The sequence below is a fragment of the Porites lutea genome, chromosome 9, assembly GCF_958299795.1.
Source record: "Porites lutea chromosome 9, jaPorLute2.1, whole genome shotgun sequence".
Classification (NCBI taxonomy): Eukaryota; Metazoa; Cnidaria; class Anthozoa; order Scleractinia; family Poritidae; genus Porites; species Porites lutea.
This window is the reverse complement of record NC_133209.1, coordinates 16,096,184-16,118,762: the sequence shown is the minus strand read 5'-3', so window position 1 is coordinate 16,118,762 and position 22,579 is coordinate 16,096,184. Positions and strand designations below refer to the sequence as shown.

Below are 22,579 nucleotides of genomic sequence, written 5' to 3'. Positions count from 1 at the left end.
AGCTCACGTTACGAGTGTGTTTTGTAAATTTACTTTCTCACAAGAGAGTCGGTGTCGCGTTACAAGCGACCGATGAGACTTTGTATCGAGAAATAGAATACTGAGGTCTAAGAACGCTAAATATTATTTTCTTTTTACTTTTTTCTTATAAAATAAATAAGGGAGACTTACCTTTGATGTATTGCTGTGTTTTTTGGTGCGAATTCATCGATTTAGTCGGGTTTTTTTGGCTGTTATTGTGTGACCCCTGTCACTCTCTTCATAATACGAAGTACTGGGTCATAACGTTTACACCGAAGTTAGATTTAGAAGGATTTGTATGGAGTCATCAGAGCATAAGAGAGAGACAATTTGCCCCACGAGGCTAGTAGTAGGCCTCTTGGATGTTTTTCTTTCAGAACATCCTGACGAATTCCATAATTTCACAAATGTATTTTTATGACGTCACACTTTAGAACTCTATTTAGAATATTAATACTACCAACCTCAGACTATAGTCAAACCCCGCCCTACGGACACCCGTTTAAAACGGACACCGGCTTGTTATTACGGACAGCTCAGTTTGCTTTGTCCCTGGAGAAAGAAAGCCCTTACATTTTCTGTAAATTCAAGCCGCTTAATACAGACACCCCGTTAATGCGGACGCTTTCTTTGGCCCCCTCAATATCCGTATTAACGGGTATTTAGAATGACTGCTGTAACAAATATATTTTGAAAATGTAAAATTAACAAGAACGTGCTGCTTAAAATATTGATTAAAGTTTTGGGACACTGTTCATGTAAATGAAATTACAAGATCCGTACTGTCTCCAAATGTAAGCAAGCTACAATCTTGGACAAAACTGTTGAGAAAATGTCACATTCTCAGACCATTTTTCCTAACATTCTCCCTATACCGCGTCCTCCCTTCCCCCCTCCCCTTGGAAGCAATGTTGTTGTGTGTTCTAAAGCAACCCTGATCCTTAAACATTTGTAAGAAACAACATTGACCTGGGGGAAGGGGAATTTGGTACCGCAAATCAGTTGTTTTTGAAATAGTGTTAATGCGTTACATAGTGTGCATGGAGGGGTAAAAATTCTCAAGTAGTTTTGTCCGGGATTGTAGAACATTTAGATACAGCAATTCTTACTTACAGCCTTCTTTAATTATATGTTGGATCGGAGGTCTACTTCTCGGATTTTCTTCTCTTCTTCTATTTTTCCTTAATTTGGGCCAGATCACGGTACCTACTCTCAGGCTATGTTTCCAGTGGGTGGTTGCATTACAGTGCAGCAATAAGATTCAAAGATTCAAGATTCAAAGAAGCCGGGCTACTACAAGAATACATTTGAAGTACCGTGCTCAAATGTCGACGCCCCACTTTTCGTTACCGTACGTGAGTATCGACTCCTACACCTCTCTACTGTGCGCAAATGTCGACGCTCCACTTTTTTTCGTTACCGTGCGGAAGTATCGACTCTCCACGCCTCTCTACCGTGCGCAAATGTCGACGCCCAACTCTACGTACGTGAGTATCGATTCCCCACACTTCTCTACCGTGTGCAAATATGGACGCACCACTTTTCGTTACCGTACGTGAGTATCCACTCCCCACACCTCTCTACCGTGTCCCCAGACTTCTCTAGCGTTTGCAAATATCGACGCTCCACTGTTCGTTACCACGCGTAAGTATCGACGCGCCACACTTCTCTACCGTGCGCAAATGTCAACGCTCCACTCGTCGTTACCGTGCGTAAGTATCGACTCTCCACGTCTCTCTACCGTGCGCAAATGTCGACGCCCAACTCTACGTTACCGTACGTGAGTATCGATTCCCCACACTTCTCTACCGTGTGCAAATATGGACGCACCACTTTTCGTTACCGTACGTGAGTATCCACTCCCCACACCTCTCTACCGTGTGCAAATGTCGATGCCCCACTTTTCGTTACCACTCGTGAGTATCGACGCCCGACACCTCTCTAACGTGCGCAAATGTTGACGCTCCACTCTTCGTTACCTTGCGTTAAGTATCAGACTCTCCACACCTCTCTACCGTGTGCAAACGTCTACGCCCCACTTTTCGTTACGTATCGACTCCCCACACTTCTCTACCGTACTCAAATGTCGACGCCCCACTTTTCGTTACCGTGCGCGAGTACCGACACCCCACACCTCTCTACCGTGTGCAATTGTCGACGCTCCACATTTCGTTACCACGCGTGAGTATCGACGCCCGACACCACTCCACTGTGCTCAAATGTCGACGCTCCACTCTTCGTTACCGTGCGTAAGTATCGACTTTCCACACCTCTCTACCGTGCGCAAATGTCGACGCCCAACTCTACGTTACCGTGGGTGAGTATCGACTCCGCACACTTCTCTACCGTGTGCGAATGTCGACGCCCCACTTTTCGTTACCACGCGTGAGTATCGACGCCCGACACCTCTCTACCGTGCGCAAATGTCGACCTTACCACTCTTCGTTACCGTGCGTTAAGTATCGACTCTCCACACCTCTCTACCGTGCGAAAATGTCGACTCCCAACTCTACATTACCGTGCGTGAGTATCGACTCCCCAGACTTCTCTAGCGTTTGCAAATATCGACGCTCCACTCTTCGTTACCACGCGCAAGTATCGACGCGCCACACTTCTCTACCGTGCGCAAATGTCGACGCTCAACTCTACGTTACCGTGCGTGAGTATCGATGCCCCACAATTCTTTACAGCGCGCAAATATTTACGCTAAACACCTTGTTACCGTGCGCCGTGAGTACTGAAGTAATCTTTTGCCGTATCTTGTATCCTTTCTTTTTAAGAGAATGAGGAGGGGAGGAAGCGGTTATTTGCTCTTTTGGCTCAATGGATGAGAGCTTGTTCATTCGAAACAATGGTGTATATCTACATGTTGTTTTGGACTCTTTAATTTGAAGTAGTATTGAAACCGTGCCATTTGGTACACACGAGACTAAAAACAAAGTCAATACTTGAAATATAACAAGCTTTTTATTTTCAAAATATGCAATTTTTCTTTTTCACAATTTCAATTCTTTAAATACCCTCCCACTCTAAAGGTCTTCAAAGTTGTAATGCAGTTAAATACTTTCAGTGATAACACTTCTTGGCTTACAAACGATATACTCCCAATTCTTTTCAGTGCAATCTTATCACAGAGAAACAGAAAGAAAAACGCTGTGAAACCCTTTTTACGCTCTTAAAGCGAGTATCGGAATACGTTTCCTTTCAATCAAATTCACAACTGTAGTACAAATATCCACATAACTTCTATGGTCGATCAAAAATTTAATCTAAAACCAAAGAGAGGCCCCTGCTTGAACAATGCAGATTATGTACAAGGTGGTTCACATTTAACACAAGTTATAATTTAAAAACTCTCAAGACGAACTTTCCTATTATTGATTTTTTCGATCAGTACGAGATAAATTATTCCACCTCGCCTTTTAATATTCAACGTCGCCTTTGCAAGACAAGATTTCATTTAAATAACGGCCACTAACGAACGAAGGAAAGCAAGTACTGATAGGGTTTTTGAGGAAGGCAATGCGTTAAGCTCCTCGACAAAAGTTTCACGTTATGTACAGTAAAATTGTTTTTCTTTTTACACTAACGGCCACGCATTAACTAAGATTTCATAACAGTACTCCAACTAAAACATAAACGGCTTCGGCTGCGTCATTTTCTTTCCTAGCTTTTTCGGACCGGTTTCCGAAGGCTTAGGAATCGAAGACACGACATCTTTCGGGTTTGGCTTCGCCACATCTTCGGCTGAGCCATGCCAGCTTCGAGGGGTCCTCTTCTTGTCCACGACCTTCAAGGAGTTCCTTTCTCCTTCGTTATCCGATAAGTTCCCACCGGGACTCTCCTTGATACGAAGTCGTGACATGTCCGCCTGGGCCCGGGCGGGTTTGGGTTTTTCCCTGGGACTGTTCACTCTAGCAGGTTTTCCCTTTGGTTTCATCAGACCTTTCTTAGCAGCTCGCTCGAGAACTTCCTGTGCTGTTTCGACGGGTTTCTGTAAACAGCATTATATAAAACGTTCGTTTTAGCTTTCTCGACGGTGGTAGGACTAGCTCAGTTGGTAGAGCGCTTAACTGGAGAGAGGGAGGTTGAGGGTTTGCTTCTTGGGGTTGCGCTAACACTCACAGTCTAATAAATAACTGACGAAAAATGAATGAACTGCCTTTATCTCGCAAACCGATGGAACTTCGTGGCTCGGATGACCACGTAAAATTGCGGTCCCGTCTTTAGCCACACTCCAACTGTCAGGGCATTTCTACCGAGCACTTTCTCTACACCCTAGCCCCTCAAAGACGATATTTGTAACACTATGGAGGCTTCCGAAGATTTTTAATTTCGCGGTCGATGAGTTTGCTACGCGTCGGTAATGGCAATTTTTGTTTTGCGAACAACAGAGGCACAACAATGAAAATGACCATAAAACGAGCGAAAGGTCATGTCATTGTCAACTCAAAATGCACCCAAAGTTTGATACGTAAGTTTTTACCTGTCTCTTAAGAAGAGCCACAAACCCTCCATTCATAGCAGCTGAAGGCTCAAGATTCAGATACCGTGTTTCTGGTTCTGTGACAAAGGAAAAATAATATAACATTAGATGCAAATACATAATTTAACAGACACCATAGTAATCATTTTTAACTTGTTACCGAAAAAATAGACAATGGTTTGAGATGTGGAATGGAGTATTAATCTAAAATTTTTATTGGGCTGCCTGTGGTGCCCAATTTTGGAATGGACTTTCTGTATTTAAAAAAAGACAAAATGGCGGCCGGCTTACCCAGAAGGCGCTGCGTGTCCCACCCCTACTTCAATGGGGCCAATTTCTTCTGGGAGGGGAAGGGTCATTTCGGGTCGTCTGGCGAACAGATTTGGAAGTCGATTTGGGACGAACACAAAATTATTGCCTGGAGTTATTGGCCCTACGTATGTGCCGAGTGTTTATCTAAGCACATTATTCGATGATGCGATGATGTTATTTTAGCCTGTGCAGGAGCTGCGGAAACAATCCCCCCCCCCCCCCCCCCCCACACACGCACACACACACACACGGTCCCCATGGGAAAACCTTCAACTTGTACAGGTTGTTGCGATTCTCTCCCTGCCTGTGTAAAGTCCTTCCCGAATATGCTATTTGTAGGTCAAATAGAAACATATTCACTTGCCATGGATAGTTAGAAGGGCTTTAAAGGCAATATCCGACAGAAATGAAACTGAAACGCAATTTTCTTTAAGAGTTTTACGAAACAGAACATTACTGTAAAAATACTGTTATAAAAAAACACCAGAATTGATCCTGTCACGTGTCATAAGCGAAGAACAACAATAATTTTGGGAATTTGGGAATTCCGGTTGGTCACGTTATACTGTCATGCTATATTTAAAAATAATGCCAATCGTCTCGTTTCAAAAGGCAGAGGATGCATATCACTATCCCATTCCACCGGGTAGGAGTAGCTATACACTCAATTAGAAAAAAAGTGTCTTTATAATCTTTATTTATCAAAATATTTAATCACTGCATCGCCCAGTCGGCAGCCCAATCACCCCCTAGGGGGGGCTCAAGGAAAGTCTGGGTAAACATGTGCCGCCGAGGCCTTCAAACCCTGGCCCTGTTTAAGACAAAAATCGCTCATTTCGCTACCCTGTTAAAGACAGGAGAAACTACTTTCTGACCCTCATTTGTTTTGTTTTGCATACAGAATTAAGTAATTTTTCACACTAAAATCGTAGAAATCGATACTTAGGAAAAATACTATTGGTATTTCAAATGTTGAACGCTCATTACAAGTCTTCACAGTCTTTGAAAGGCTTCTAGTCCAAAAAGACACCCTTTTCAAGACGCTTAATAGTTAAACTGTATACTCATTTTAAGACTCAAGACCCTGAGAAACATACCCTGATCAGCGGCACATAGCCGTATAGGCCAAATAAGGGAGTGCCCCCCCACCACGGGATGTACCCCCACTCACGTGGTGTCATTTTCTAGCTCAAGCTGTCGCATTCTCCCCAGAGACGCCTCATCTCCTTTGGGCATCCAAGTTTACAACGTTCAAACGGATTCTTGTACATTGTTATCCCTCTTTTTTTGTATATAACAAGCAAACCGCACCCCTTCCCTATGTTTAAACCGAACTGAGGCCCGAAGGGCCGAAAAAAAAATTTTGGAGACCGGGCCTCACCTTATCTCAGGACAGCAGCTCAGAGTCAACAGCTACATATATCAGGACGCTAAAAGAGGGTGATTAACACGGCTTCTAAATGAATCGATGTTTTTCTTAAACGCGGGCAAGAGAGGATAAAAGACAAGCAAGTTAATCTCCCTTATAGGCCCTATCCACATTTCAATTCCTCTTAAGTTATTTTTGGACGGTGTCGATTTTCCCGCGGGGAATGTTATCTCGCGTGTCGAGTGAAAGATTCTTGGGAAGGAAAATTCCAAAATGCTGGTGAATGCGAAATTAGAACAGGATCTTTAAGTTTTTACACTAAGCTGTCGAAATTGTTTCCACATAAAAACGTAGCTGTCCACATGGGTAAAATTTGGCTATTACTTAACCTGCTTGAGAATCAAGGTTCTCAGAGGAGATCTAAAAATAACTTAAGAGGGATTACGATTGGGATAGGGCCTATCAGGGGGATAAACTCTCTGGTCCTTCATCCTCTCTTGGCGCGGGATATTCTAAAAAGCGAAATTCTATGAACGACTCAAAGAGTATTTACAAAAACCCAAGAAATAATGCTTCAGTTTTAGTTAAACGGCGTCTTTTAAATCCACTCCATCACTATCACTATCACTTCATGTTTTATTAAACCATGTTTTACCAATTCAGTCCAGTCCAAATAACTTATTTTTAGTAAATTTACCTTTATGGGTCAAAGAGATCTCCTTTTCAACTAGACCATTAGAAATCCTTGCTGCTTCTCTCAAACTCTGCGCAAGTTTCGGCAAGGCTGGAGTCAGTTCAAAATAGCTTGACTGCTTGCTTCGTTCGTCTTGGTTCATTTCCATGGCTTTCTTAACCACATCCATATTTTCCGAGTTGTTAATAGATCTCGTGATATAAATAATCGCTTGGACTTGAGGGAATTTCATCGCATGTCTCAAAAAACTCAAGTGCTGGAACGCCATTCCTTTTACCTTTAAATAAAATTTTAAAAAGGAAAATGTATTTGGAAAGATTTTACACCCCTAGTGACTAGGTAATTACCTAGTCCACTGCTTACCGTTCTCAAAGTCGAACTATGCTGTTTTCACGTTCGTAAGTAAATATCGGTTTTCATTTCCTTTTTCAGTTTCACCTTCATTTCTTCTATGAGTTCAGAGTCATTTAAGCTCGAGCTCTTTAATTTTTTAATGTTCAATGTTCTACGAAAAATATCTACATGTACCAACATGCATATTCACGAGAAAACAATACAAAAAAAGAAAGAACTAGAAGCTAAGTGAATAATTATTGCCGAACGGGTTAGGCTGTTTCGTTTTTCAACAGCTAAATTTCTATAACTACTTCAGCAAACTAAAACGCTGCATTTCCCTGCATTGATCTTCTATACTGAAGAACTGCAAATAGCACGCAGTCATCAAACAATACTCGACGAAGTCTCAACTGCGGCAGGGCGTGATGTCCGATTAAAGTTAGATAATGCCAAAACTATCATTTCGCAGATGAATAAAATCTGCGTTGAGCACATTGAAATTGTCGTGCCAAACAAATAACCTTTGTGCAATGAATAAACATGTATGGCCGTAATAAAAACAACGCGCATCCTAAGCTTACAACGCACAATTTTCGTTAAAGATGCGTAATATGTGGCCTGCGTGAGCAGGGACAAGAGCCGAAAAAGGCTTACAGTGCTCTTGCAGGCTTCGTAATATGCGGCCTTGGTTGAATCCGATCACATTTTTGTTTTGCCCGCCCAAAATGCTGACGAAGAATTCCTTTTAAAACAAAGAAAAATTTTTTGCAGCTCTGCTACTGAGTTAACGTGAACAGTCACACAGCGCAACTAACCTTGCTGGAGTCGACATTACCGCGGGCAAGTTCTTTGATGGAATTAGTGACACCCTCTTGTAGAACAAAGTCAACAGGGTTGACTACTCCTGATTTGGAACAAGGAACGTTAACAACGATTATTCGAACTTTTTTTAAGCACTCGTCCGTTGGAAGAGCGTCGAGGAAGCTCTCTTCCTGCAAGGCGACATCTGCGTTTGTCGTTAAGGTTAAGATAGTAAGTAACTTAGCACATGGCTATCTCTCCTCCGCAAAGGCCGCTAGGGAGCTTAAGCGACGATGATGGTGACGGCAACGAAAACGGCAAAAAAGCAATAGGTTTAATTGGATTGGCAAAACAACAACTTTGCACGTGCCGTCACGCTTTTTGTACATTTCTTAGTCATCGTTGCACGACTACAACTTGCAAGTGCCAAATTTCACGTTTTGTCGACGAGGACGGGAACACAAGACAATAACTTTCTTGTTCTTTTCCTGAACTTTGATACAGTCCTTTAGAATTCAACTCCAAAAAAATTGCCAACGTTTGACGAATTACACGAGATGGAATAAGCGCCATAAACTTTGAAGCAGCACGAATTCACTTTTTAAGTGACTTTTTAAGTGACGTTGTTGCTTGAGATTCCGTTTGTGTTGTAGATGGAAAGGGGAAAGAGAGCCTTCTTTGCATTGTCCACCGCGCGCTTGATATGTTTCAAAAGTTCAGAGAGGGCCTCAGCGGAGGAGAGAGCTTGGCCACGCAATATGTACATCGCAGGGGGTTCTAGGTACCTCTTCGGGTTTCTTTGGCCACACATAAACTATCTCAAGTGCAGGACGCTATTGTGGCGCCTTTGCATTGCGCTCGCTCTACTATCCCTAAGGAAATCATTGACTACTCGAAATCTACCTATCAAGGGACCAATGTTCATTCGAGAGACTCTTTAGAATTGCGTTCGATTGGGAAATCCGGATTTAGATTTTGAAATCCGGATTTCGGATTTTACAATCGAACGAGAGTGCCCCTCCCCATTCCCCGGGGAAGGTATCCGATAAATCATCGTTGTAACATCTATCGCTGCAAATCGTTGTAACATCTATGAAAAAAGCCTAAGAACGTGTCCAATAAAAAGGATACTCCTGGCTGCCATTCTCTCTAGCTTGTCTTCTATCATTTCGTGGCTGTCTTGCGTAACGCCGAAAGCAAACACTTTCCTGTCAGGATGAATCAGTGAGGACAAGTGGGCCGTCAAATTCCCTGAAATGATCGCAAGAGGAAATCATTGATTTTGGTTGGTTTGCATAGCGATCAATACTAAAACAAAACTGCTACATGAAACAGCGATCATTGCTACGATAATGACTGACACAGACACATCAGTATTTTTCTTTACGCTGGTTGCTACATGATCGCGGATGGACTTAATTTGGAAAGCTATAACTTCACTCGTTTCTGACACATCACTCTCAAACATGACAAGTTTGTCCGTGTCAGAAATACCCTGGGTGCCAGAGGCTTTTTTCTTATCTAATCACTGATAGTTCGCAGCGAAGCCGCGACAAGGAGGCACGAAAACGTCTCGGTAGACTGCAAAACAGTCAGTCTTTAGCGCATTCAAGTACGCGCAAACAGTCAAACAAAAGGTCTGGAGCGCGTTGAGACTCTTAGGCTATGCTAAACCGATTTTGAGAAAAAAAGCCTGTTTTCCAGTCTACCGTTTTGGGAGCTTTAGCATGGTTTACTTCACCTCAGATATTTTGTGAACGGACCTCTAGTGCCAGGTTACGTCAAAAGTTGGAAAAGAAGGAAGACTGAAAACAGTCTAAAAGTTTGTTAAGTTGCGGGGTGGCAAGATCATGATTATGATTAAACAGGGGCCGTGATAAAACAAACCCACCGATACGAAAAACGTTTGTCGTGCGTTGGGAGTCTAATGAAATAAGACGCTTTCGGCGAAAATATCAAGAAAGTTTAAAATAGCAGAATATCCACTTCATCAATTGATACGTCTGGGCCGTCTAGCTAGAGATCCATATCGCTCTTGCAAATCCCAACATATGTCAGAATCCACGCTTAGGGTCATTTTGTTGCCATCGTTAGTCTATCCTTACTCGTAACTTGACATTGAACAAGATGGAATACGCAAACCTGGTTAAACAAGCAAGAAACCGAATAAATTTCTCCTTTTTGCTAATTCCTAGTATTTTGGAGTTATTCTCATAGGGGGCATCTATTAAAACAGGGGGCGTTTATTAGAGACGGGCGTCTAATAAAATGTTAACAGCCTAAAAGGGGCGTTAATTAGTTGAGAGGCGTTTATTTGGAAGTAGACGTGTATTAGGTACCCCTTTCGGACGGGGCTTCCCAGCATGGGCCATTGCAGGGATTCCCCACCCCCTCCTGCCTTCCCATGGTAAGGGGTTTAAGACATACCAGACTCAGCATGTGTCTGAATCAAGTCATCTCCTTCGCCTAAAACCGACTTGACATCTGCGCCAGGAATAAGTTGAAAAGTCTTCTCTTTCTGTGATGCAAACTCCAGCACTATAGAATTTATCACCTCGGCAGCTGCTATAGATGACTTGTCCTGAGAATAATAAAAAGGCACGATGGTTCTTAAGCAAAGATAAAACGTTAATCATGTCATGAGTGTGGACAAAAAAATAACTCTCCTACTGTATTCCATATGATTGCATATGACAAACAACCTCTGTGAGTGTTGCAAGCGGGCAATGTAAAACGCCAGTATGGGTCAGGCTCTGCGCCTCTGCCCGGACGATATTACCGCTACATTTGCTTAGAGATTTGTGAGTAACCCCATTGTTTTCTGGCTATCGTACAGTACGGTTCACGCGCACTGAAGCATTACAAGCGTATTTTCGTACGTGTAAATCTGCACAATGCACGCAGTTTAAACAAGATACGCACGCGCAAAAACATGTGTGTGAAAAATACACGCAAAAATCCCGGGGCACAAAATACACGCACATTATCATAAACGGGTAAAATTTTTACACAAAGCATGCACATTGCGTTTATTTAGTAAAAGTACGGTAAAAAGGGGCCAGAAAAACGTGCAACTTGTTTTGCAACATGGCTGCAAAACGAATTGAAAATGTTAAACGTTTTAGGTTGCTGCAAGATGCGTGAATACTGCCTTCCAACAGGATAAAATTACAAGAGAGACACTCCATACACAGGAGATGCGTCAGTAACTGCAAAACAAGTTTGCCTTGGGCCGGTAAAACGCCCAACATGTAGAGATTTGGTTCCAAAAAGTGGAACTATGTACACTCTACTTTTGACGAATACATTGTTATTCTTTGTTTTAAAAACAAGCTAATGACAAACCTGTATCGCCAGCTTGCCATCTATCACCAAGTCATGATCATACAGTTGAAACTTGATTGTTGGTGAGAACACAAACAAGTTATCAAAATGTGGATCCTTCATAAAACAGCGCCCACTTAAACCACTTTCATCATCTTCTGGTGAAGGCAAGCTATCCTCCATTAAGAAACCCTCACTCGTAAGTGTCTCTAGTATATCACTATAAGATGCCTTCCACGTGTTCACTCTTGCATAAACCGGCTGTTGTGCTGCATATTGTAATTTGTCTTGCTCTTCCTTCGGAAGTAATGCTTCAACACTTATAGCACAATCTCTTATTCTACTGCGGGCGAGGGCAGCACGAAGTTTGATTCTGTGAGATACCATAGCTTTCTGGATTTCTAAGATGTGCGGAATGCTGTTTTCTTTTTCTGGTATCTCCACTTTTTTATTTTTGAACCGTTCAGTTCCAAAATAAAATCCGTTCTGTTGGTAGTCTAACAGCATCACCATGACACGATGCTTATGGTATGCCTCTAACTACAAGATAAAATGAATATTGCGCTTCAAAATTATTCAGTAATGAAACTTACAGTTGAACCCGCCAGTGGTGGATCCAAGGGAGAGGCCCAGGGGGCCTGCCCCCCACCCCCCCCCCCCCCTTTTTAAGACCAAACCGAAAAAAATTGTTTTGGAGACCAGGCCCCTCACTTATCTAAGCTAGGTCTGGATGACCGGGGCCCCCCTAGCCCTCATCTCAAAGTCCAGATCCGGCACTGCCTGCTGCCTCTGACACCTCCATAATGTCAAAACCTCTTCATTGTATGCATAGAAACATAGTCTGTGTTGCAGATGTAACGTAACTATGTCTGTAAAGCAGCACCAAGATCCTTGTTCTGGATTCCCAATGGACTCAACTGCAATTACCGGAAGTGCATTTCAAATTTCCTTTCAACCAGTTGGCAAATTGACAAATGGCTTTTTTTTAACAGGCCAATCATGGCACATATTGAAATCCTGGTACACAGGTGGGGCCCAGAACAAGGATTTTGGCATTGTTTCACAGATGGCAGGGACCGACGGAGGATTTTGTGATAACGCCCATCAGGACTGCAAATGGCGCACTTTTTATGGAAGCTTTGGGCGCATGCAAGATTTTAAGAAGCTGAGATGCAATCTAGTGCATTTTGGGCGATTAAATTTAGCAAATGCTTGGCTTCCATATCGAACATGTAATACTGAAATATTTAATAAACCACAAAAGAGGGGGCCGGGCCCCCCTGGGCCCACCCCTAAATCTGCTCTTGGATGGATTTAACCAGAGATTAGTTTCGTCTGTAGCACTCGCTGATAGAAATCATACAACCAAAAACACAGATACCCCAGTAAGTAAAGTTGACACTCAGCTCTGTCCCTTTAAATTTATCATATTCAGTGGTAGCGTGATTGTCCAGCGAGTGTACTAGTCCTGAATAGGACTGTTGTTGACAGTGACTGACGTTTCTACAACCTGTGGGGTAGTCATCTTCAGAGACATTATAGTGAGTTTTATCATGTCAGTTGATGGTATAAAAATCTGCTAATTGACCTGATTGGTCAATTATTAAGCTGAAATGTTATTGGTATTCTGTCAGTTAAGCCGTGATGTTATTGGCTACGAAGACTCATAATCCAGTCAATCTACTAAGTGACAAGGTTGGTAAAAGACTATTAATCAAGCAAAACATTCACTATTTTTAAGAAAATAAATTATTTATTATTTAATTTTAATATATTATTTAATTATTAAATTTTAATTTATTTTAATAAACTATTTCATTTTAGTCAAATTATAAATATCAGCCCCCCCCCCTCCACCCCCCTGTGGAGCATAAACCATGGAGGAACCATCCCTATGCAAATGGAGTAACCTCCCTTTTTGGATGACATTAGGTTTCTTAACAGCACCCCATCCCCTGCTTATTATTATTAATTTTTTTTTCACTCGTCTCATCTTGAAAACAAGAGAGTGTTAATTGTCGCAGCAAAAACATATTTCAACTTATTTTGTGTGGACAAAAAGGCTGGATATTGCTTTGACTGAGTTATATATTCTATAGTTTACGGGAATAGATAAGTAGTGTCATGAATCATTAACTCCAAAGACAAAACATTACTCAAAATTTTATAATGAAATTTGTTTGTACTTTTTGCATGTCATTATGGCAGACACTATCCCAAATTATTAAAAATTTTATTTCCTGAGGCACATAGAAAGCCCTTGAGCCCTCATTAAGGTTGGTGAGGTGTGAGGTGATAACTGACAAATCAAATTCCTGTGAGTAAATATTATGAAAGTGAGTTTTAATTAAAAATAGAGGCAGCACACCTGCCTGTAAAAAATGTTCTTAAAATTTTCATTTTTCTGAGTAACTGGCCCAGAGATTAAAATAATCAAGCTCTGCCGCTATGACTAAGACTGCATTTTATTCTAGCTAACATGAATTTCTGACTTACCTTAAAGTAACTTGAGAAAAAATAACTATCCAAGAGGATGTCATCTAACACAGACTCATCTATGAAATTAAAGGATGCATTTTTTTTCAGTTTTCAACGACGATATTTTCATAGAAAAAATCGGTAGAAAGAAGGAAAAAAGCTTTTACGTACCACGGGAAATGCTCATGGGATTGTAAATTTAAAAATTTAATAGTTGGCATAATGAGGAATCGCCAAGTCCTGCTGTTTAAACAGGAAAGTTCTGAGACAATGACTTTAAATTATGCATGTAAGGCTGAACTATAATTCTGATGAAACAACTCTGCACGGCGGGAGAAGAGATGTTTTGAACGTTGTAAGCTGCATGACATTAAAAAAAATCGCCTCTTGTTGCACTTCCGGTGGGCATTTTGGAAGAAAAGAAACCAAAAAGCCAAGCTGAAATAATATATAAACAGCTCTTAAATGGGTCAATGGATTTTTCTTTTGTTCTAAAACTTTAAACAACAAAGACGGTATGTTTACTCTGTGATCATTATACAACCACGAATTTTTTCTTGCTTCACATGTAACAGTAAGCTCAACTTAAAATCTTTAAAGCGGCATCGTCCCCACCTCCGAACTGGATATTTTTTGTCAGTAACTCATTCTTGTAGCACTGACCTAATAATCTAACTTAAGAAAATAACTTAAACGTGCCTCCTTTCATTTTTTTTTCCTGGATACTAAGGTATTTCACTCAAAGAAAATTATCTTTGCAGAAAAATTCTCAAACAACCGCCCGGGAATGAACCGTTGGCATAGCGCTGAAATGAACAAGAAATGGAACGTCTTTGCTCTAACGAGAAAGTAATAAAAACAATAAAATTCAATAACTAGTCATGGATCAAGTTATAAATTTCAATGAGCTAGCTAAAAACCAAAATAGGAACGATGACTAGCTGGCTTATCAGCTTCGCAAATAACTTAAGCTTAACTCACATCGCTTCGCACCGAAAGCCAAACTGTACGCTCGTCGCCGCTCCAAGTCTTCATCGAAAGTTGGGAGCTGCGAGGAGACGATTTCACCTTTTAAGTGACGATAAATTTCTGCTGCTTTTTCGTAGATAGAGTGACTAAATGTATCTCGCTTCTTTCTTGTAGCCACCGAGGTTTCACTCTGGCTGATCCGCGCGTTCGATACCGCGCTTCCATGCTGCGACTTCACGCCGTTCGTAGCATTGAAACTGCTTGTAGATTTCTTCGCCTTGCTCGTTGACCCACTGTTTTCTTTCTTTAGCATTTTCCGATGCAGAACAAAAGTAACTGATCGATTGACCGAGAAATCATTAATGTTTGGGTATAACGTTTCGCGGTTATTGCCTTGACATGCACAGTATCACCAGGGAATTTGGTAAACAATGTGTTACGTCACAATGGTTAATCACCTCTGGGGACATTTGTACAAAAGAAACTGGAAGACACAACACTCAACTGGACACTTAGCGCTAAAGATCACTCTTTTCTTTAAAAAATACATAGCTGATGGTGTCGACATGAAAAATTCTCCAATCTGGTGTTGTCTTGACCTTTCCGATATTGTGGATTGGCAGGAGCGATGACTATAACGTGAGTTTGTTCTGGCGTGCATTTTGTCCTTTGTTCTAAACAGGGTAATAAAATTGAGGGTGTTGTCCTGGACAGGGTATGTATTTAAGGAATGTTTTGTCCTATACAGAGTCGGGGTTTCAAACCCTTAGTGGCTCCCACCCAAATATTGGTCGAGTACCCCGCCGGGCTCTGGGATGGGACGGGGGGATTCCACACAACAAAGACATATTAGATCTGTACAGCCACCGAAATGATCCCCAAATCGACCCCGAAATGATACTGACCCTGAAATGATCCCCATTCCTCTTCACGTCGTTCCCGAAACGGATCCCCAATTAAATATATCCTAGAACTATGGATCGAGCAAAATGCACAACATTAATAGGCCATTTCCGAGCTGTATCAAAACGAGGTTAAGTGCTCATGCAAATAAAACTCATTTTCACAAACACCAATGAAATACCAGGTGAGCTTTTGCGCGAAAACTTGGTATCCTCACATGTGAAAATAACATGTTATCTTCACGTGTAAAAATATCACCGTTGCTATGGCTACAAAATAAATCGCGCCTTTCACACCAAAAAGCTATTAAAGCGAAATGGTTTGGTAGTTCATTGGTGTTTATATAATAAATAGAATATACATGGCCGCTTGGAGATACGAAGTTTCTCTTCTCGTGTTGAAAAAATATTTCACGAGTGAGCGCAGCGAACGAGTGAAATATTTTTCAACACTCGAAGAGAAACTTCGTATCTCCAAGCGGCCATGTAATATCCTCTATGTATTATATTTACTTACGTGATTATAGTGGAGAAAACTACATGGATGTTAAATTCTTAAAATGATGTCAAAACCGCCTTGGATAATGAATTTTTAAAATGGTACTTTAATACTTTTTGAATTTTTAAAATGATCTTGAGGATGCAAAAGTAGACATAAAGGCGATTAGATGACAAAAGCGTTAAAAAAATCACATTGGCTGTTGTAAAATGTTAAATGCGATTCAAGAAAGTAAACGCTGCAACAGACTTGTAATAATTCCGTAGCGGAATACCACTAATCGGGGATCAGAGTCGACGTGAAGAGAAATGGGGATCATTTCGGGGTCGGTATCATTTCGGGGTCGAATCGGGATAATTCAAATTAAATTTCGCAAAAGGGAAAGGCGTAGATTACGAGGAGTCCCCCGACTCTCTCACCTTTCCTCAGGGATAGTAGATCGAGCGGAATAGCGAGCCCGAGTGAAACTTACCCTGTGTGAGCCGAGTGGGCGATTTTCACGGGAGTTCGCGTGAGGGATACCCTGCGAGCAGTGGTTTCTCCAGGCCGAACGCTACGCTACGAAAGCTTTGCTCGCAGGGTAGGTGAGGGACTACTTGTAGTCTAGGAAAGAGGCGGTAACTATAACAAGGGAGTTTAAATCTTAGAATGCGGTTTGGACTGTAATTGAAAACTTTTACTAGTTTGCCTAGGAAAAATTAAAATTCCTCCAAAATATAGACCCCAAAAAACAGACCTTTTCACTTTGCATGTTTTGTTTTCCCATTGCATACCATGGGTTGTTACTCCGGACAAATGCGTATGGGTGCATAACTAACGACAGGACAAAAGGGGCATTCCATTGAGAACCTCCCACGATCTGAATTAGGAAAATAAAACCCATCAGTTACAAATGTCTATTTTTCTTTCCTGGCTCTTCCCCCTTAACGAAAGACTTTGATCACGTGCTTTGCACGTGCTGACGCTTCTCCATTGCCAGCTCTTTGGCAGAAAGGTAAGTTCTTTACAGACAAATGCATGCAGTGGCTTTCTTCAATATTGGCTCAGTAAAAGCTAGTCCCACCGTCTCAACCAATCAGGGGTGAACAAACACTAGCCACCTTTGCGCACTCGCTTTAAATCCTGATAGGCCAGAGAGGAAACCATGGTTTTGGATACGGAGTAACCAACTAAAACAAAGCAATCAAGGGTAACCAAGCACGTCCCACCTTCTTGGCCTCGCTTTAAATCCTGATTGGCCAGAGAGAGAACCACATGGTTCTGTATAGGAAATAACCAAATAATTCAAACCAATCAGGGGTAACCAAGCACGTGCCAGCCTCGTGCTCTCGCCTTAAATCCTGATTGGCCAGAGAGGGAACCATGGTTTTGGATACGAAGTAAACAACTAAAACAGCTGTGAAACTCACGATAAAGGTGACACCTCGTTTCATCTGCAGTACGCAAAAAATTTATTTACCTCAGAACAGTTTCACACACGACAGAAGATTTCAACTGAATACAGTAGATACAGGTATATCATATGTAGACTGGAAAGTCAGGGCCCTCATTTTAACCCGACGTAAAAATTGTGAATTAAGGACTGGTTGTTACAGCATCAAACTCGAGTAGAGCAAAGGTTTCAAAAACCAAGAGGAAAAAAGGATTCTAAATACAAAATTATTTTGCATTACAATATGCTCATTGTGCTATTACTATTCCTGTACGATTGCTTTTTGATATGTTTACTCAGTGTAACCATCCAAAAGCTACTTAACTTCACTCAGACTTATTGATGACACGGTTTCCCGCCCGCGCCAACGCTAGCCACATTAGTTGTGATAAGTCCTACATTACATCATGTTACAATTTCTACATTTTATCATAGCACAATAAACAGCTTGTAATTCACCACTGAAATTAGCGTTAGGTTTTTGCTAGTTTGCTTCTTTCACCAGAGCGGTAATTTGTGACAGTTTCTCTTGGAAACTCCCTGACAATTTACGTCGGTTTGTTTTAAGACGTTAGGTTCGAAGTTCATAAAATTACATTCTATTATAAATTTGGCTATAATTCTCGAGTTTCCTTTAGAAATTACGATTAAGAATTCATTGTTCCGGTAACAGTTAAAATTGAAATATTAAATACCCACCCCTAAAGTAATTCGGCTTTGTAAATAATTCTACATCCTGTTTTTCAAAACAAATTCTTCACAGTTTTAAGTGAGTGCTATCTAGGAGACTGAATATGCCAACTACAAAATGTGATGCAAAAGTCAAATTTACAATGGCATAAACTCGTGCTCAATTAGAAAACGTAATTCGAATGTAAAATGCCCTAGCTAACAAATACAATTTCAAGTACGTATTAAACAAACAACATCAAGAAAAACTACTAACAAATAAAAATTGATTGCTTAGAAAACGATTCGGTTTGTGAAAAAATATGAAAAAGGCGTTGTTCGAGGCTAAATGATCGCTTAACACGTCAAGTAAAACTGTGAAGAGCTTTCTGCGGTTTTGACTAACTGAAAAGAAGGGAATAACTGTAATTCGGCAAACTAAACATCTCATTCAAAACATTACCACTTATACACAAACGACTGGCGAAAAAAAAAATGAAAATTCTGAAAAACATTTTCGATCGCTCATCCTAAGGTAACAATGAAAGTGAAACGTCGTTTGACAACCAACTTGAAAAAGTAAATATCAAATCATAACTTTATAATTCTGTCGCATGCCTAAATTGGTATTGTGTAACAGAGCTCGGTTGTTCAAAGCTGGATTAAGATAACCCAGGGTTAGTGCGAAATTTAAATTCAGATATGGAAGCTTCAAAGTCAAATTGAGTTTAATTCTTTTGGTCTACAATTTGATGACTGGAAGCTCTAAAGAGAATAGAGAAAATTATCCAAGAAAACGCTTTTAAACGAAAGAAAAAGAAACCTGGGATAAAATTTAACCCCGGGTTAGCGCTAATAAGCCTTATCTTTGAACAACGGGCCCTGCAGGTCGAAAGAAACGCTTTCTAAACTTATTCCCCCAAAAGACAATCAGTTTGAATGACCCTCCGAGGTACGGCTAGCCTGCGATCCAGCCACCTCTCCTCGCTCCTCACCGCTCATTCGTACACAATGGCTAAAACAATATAACTACTACGTCGACCAATCAGAGCTCCTGATCAAATTTCGGACAGATCTTACGTCATCAGTATGGAATTTCTGTCGCTGAGGTGCAGACGTCATTGCCGAGAAACGTCCCCAGCGGGGAGGAGTGAGGAGAAGCGGCTGTATTCGTCGGCCATGGCGTGAGAAGGGTCACACGCTTCGTATTAGTATAATGTGGCTGAGATTGCTCTTACGACGACAGACGAATCGTTCTATCTTACTCATGAAATGATCAGTTTGGGATTAATATAGGTTTCTGGGAAACTGCCCACCTACCCCTTTCGTAAGTCAACAATAACACTTCTCACTTAGGGCAAAATGTTGGGTTATGGGAGGGGTAGGTCGGCAGTTTCCCAAAAACTTAAATTGATCCTCAGTTTGCACCTTCCCTTGACAATAAAAAACAAACTGTGGAACAAAACTCATATACAAAAAGATTCCTTGCCGCACGAGTTAAAATAACTGATCACTGCTTAAATATACTTCAAAATTTATGCCATAACTTTGCCTACTTTAGCCGAGAAATAACTCCCAAAAATATAAGGCACCTTCCCCCAACAAAACTTAACTTTGAAAATTAATTGTCTCCCCAATACAAATTATTACTTTTTCACTTCCATAGCAAAATAAAATAAAGATCCTGTAATTAGTTCCCTAACTTTCTCTCTACAAATGATATAATCTGTTGATTAGTATTACTCATTGTCAAATGCATTAAGCTTTAAAACAGCGCAGCAGTTTGAAGTGTAAGATTGCTCTGTCAAGCTTGCAAAAAGCTTTGTCGACCAAAAAAAATTTTTGGAATTAGACGGTGCTTCCAGATACAAGTAAGGCCCCTATTCAATCAAACCGAACAGACCTTTCTCAACTCACTTTCAGACTTCAAACTCTTGTTTTCGAGTGTTTGAATTGTTTGCTTGAGTGTGACAGAGGGTTTTGAAACCAGGCGTATGCTAGGCCAGCCCCGAACGTTCTGACAAAAAAAGGTCTTCTGATGGGAATGAGGTTTCCCTTTACAAAGAACAAGTTGAGAAAAGTTTTTCGACAAGGAGACTAAGAGATTAAAAACTAACCTGAGCTCTAAGACAAATCAAGCTAACATCACTGCACCATCCTAAAATTCCCCCTTACATCTTAGAACATGCATTATCAATATACATGATAGACTTCAAGTATCTAAGTATCTAAGTATCTAAGTGTAGGACTTTACAGAAGCTCTATTCTCATTCAAATATAGCCTGAGAAAACAGCCGACATTCCACGACGCAACTACTGGTTTTCCCGCCAAATGACGTCTGAGAAACGAGCGCAGAAATTCGATACTGATGACGCGTCACTACCTAGATCTGGATAGCGCTTCTGGTTGGTCGTGACGCGTGGGAAATTTGATTCAACCAATCAAAAGCACTACCCAGATCTGGGTAGTGACGCGTCATCAGTATCGAATTTCTGCGCTCGTTTCTCAGACTTCATTTGGCGGGGAAACCAGTGGATGCGTCGCAAAATGTCAACTGTTTTCTCAGGCTAATTCAAATACCACACTCAAAGTGTTCCTTCGAACTGTTTTTTTTTTTAAAAACGCACTTAAACCTTCCTTTTGCAATGAAGAAACATTGTCAAGAAATTCATAAATATAACGAGACAAGTGGAACAGGAATTAAATTTCAATGTTTTCGCTTGCGATTCAATTTGGTCTGTAACAATACTAATTTTTTAATCGAATTTCTTAAAAGTACCTCTCTTCAATTTGCAGTAATGTTAAAAACTCGAAGGACTTTACATTTGTATCGTGAAAGGCTTAAAGGGGAACTTTAAGATGGCGTTCAATAGTTATTAAGTTAAAATTGACGATGAATGCGTTCTGCCCAAAAAGATTCGGGTTGAGATCTTCTGGATATACAATTGCTGACAGAGGTGAGACATTGGGAGGTCTTAGTTTAACGCTGAGAGATTTGCTTCTAGCTAACGAGTTCTCCGAGATAAACGTATACTTTGATTGCTTCTTTGTTTATTTGTTTATTTATTTATTCCATATGAAAAAATATTGCTTGTATTCTACAAAATATACCAAATTACATGGAATAGCGTGACGATACTCTTAAAGAATTCACATCTCTGAGAGACGACTCAGAACAAATAATATTAATATTTACTATATTATTAGAATGTAAGTGCAATAATATAATACTGCCCGCTTCCAAGTAAAATTACGACACGAGGAAGGTCTTTTAATTTTCCCCCAGCCCAAATTGCTTTGCTTCTAAATATACTCTGTTTTATATTGAACTAATTAGAATTGTATTAAGTACCCCGTGTTTAGTGTTGAGATAGTGCTATACCTCTAACAATTGATTGAATGAATGAATGTCCATGTTTCCGGTCCGGTCTAGGGATTGTGGGATATAATTTACAATACACTCTGATATTCTCATTTTCTCCTGTGCCATTGTTTATCAAGATTTGATGGCTTTGTGTGCGTCTCGGATGCGTTTTACACCTTCCTCGATGTACTCTATCATGTGAACCACTGGGCTGTAAAACAACAACAGACAAGTTAATTAAGACGACAGACAGTTTCAAACCACAAAACAACTCTCAAATAATCAAATAATTCAATAACAGGCATTCCATCAACTTTTGCAAAATGTGATAGGAAAAATAGGCTGTTCAAATATACGCTCTTTATAGGAAAAAAATTACAAAAAAATATTTTTTTAATAAAATACTATTTTTACTGATAAAGAATTTTGATTTTGTTAATTCACACCAAAAATGCTTCACAGTGCAAAATGCAGATATCAGAATATGTCCTATTTAAAGGACGTATGGGAGGATTTCTTGAAATATAGGCTCTTTATAAGATCCTAAACAAATCATAGGTTAAATAGGAAATAAAGGGGGTCTGGGATGCCTGCAATAATGATTAAGAAACCAAATATGTGCACACAATTTACTTTCACCGTTGTATAATTCCAACAAAAGAGTTGACAAACTAATTGACTGGCCGCTGTTATGTAGAGGCCCAAACATATAAAGTGTGTAAGGTTCTATGATTACGAAACAGTGAAAGGCCCTCTACGATGTCACTTATGGGCCATTCGGTTTTAGTGGGTCATATGAAAGGGGACAATTTAGAGGGGAATACATGTATCCGCTACATGTATTCGCGTTAACGGAGTTTTCTTTACGCATAATCGATTGAGAATTCGTCTGGACAAATTAAAGTGGTTTTTAAAACAAGGT

The 22,579-nt window shown here is 40.6% G+C and overlaps 2 protein-coding genes across 4 annotated transcripts in view; both read right to left on the bottom strand.

Moving 5' to 3' along the window:
• Positions 1 to 2,977: 2,977 nt before the first annotated feature.
• On the bottom strand, positions 2,978 to 15,197 carry LOC140948553 (putative methyltransferase NSUN7). Its single transcript, XM_073397807.1, has 9 exons — positions 14,803 to 15,197; positions 13,840 to 13,898; positions 11,365 to 11,883; positions 10,447 to 10,600; positions 9,151 to 9,270; positions 8,034 to 8,224; positions 6,886 to 7,159; positions 4,508 to 4,584; positions 2,978 to 4,015 (listed from the first exon to the last, which is right to left on the bottom strand). Exons 1-9 carry the CDS (start codon positions 15,101 to 15,103, stop codon positions 3,650 to 3,652), a joined length of 2,061 nt encoding a protein of 686 aa, XP_073253908.1. The 5' UTR covers positions 15,104 to 15,197; the 3' UTR covers positions 2,978 to 3,649.
• Positions 15,198 to 17,618: 2,421 nt separating this feature from the next.
• The window catches only part of LOC140948469 (uncharacterized), a 41,377-nt gene continuing 36,416 nt past the window's right edge, over positions 17,619 to 22,579 (bottom strand). For all 3 annotated transcript variants that reach the window (XM_073397712.1, XM_073397710.1, XM_073397711.1), the window contains exon 23: positions 17,619 to 21,868. In XM_073397712.1, the coding sequence (XP_073253813.1) occupies positions 21,790 to 21,868 (79 nt within the window). In that variant the 3' untranslated portion in view covers positions 17,619 to 21,789. The remainder of the gene's footprint in view (positions 21,869 to 22,579) is intronic.

Bases quoted from the DNA above. Each gene is read 5' to 3' on its own strand.
- LOC140948553 (XM_073397807.1), bottom strand. From the start codon at position 15,103: ATGCTAAAGAAAGAAAACAGTGGGTCAACGAGCAAGGCGAAGAAATCT. The intron at 8,225-9,150 runs GTATCCTTTTTA...CGACAAACGCAG, and splicing joins AGAGAGAATGGCAGCCAGGA to ATGTCGCCTTGCAGGAAGAG. The intron at 4,016-4,507 runs GTAAAAACTTAC...TGCTGTTTACAG, and splicing joins TGGCTCTTCTTAAGAGACAG to AAACCCGTCGAAACAGCACA.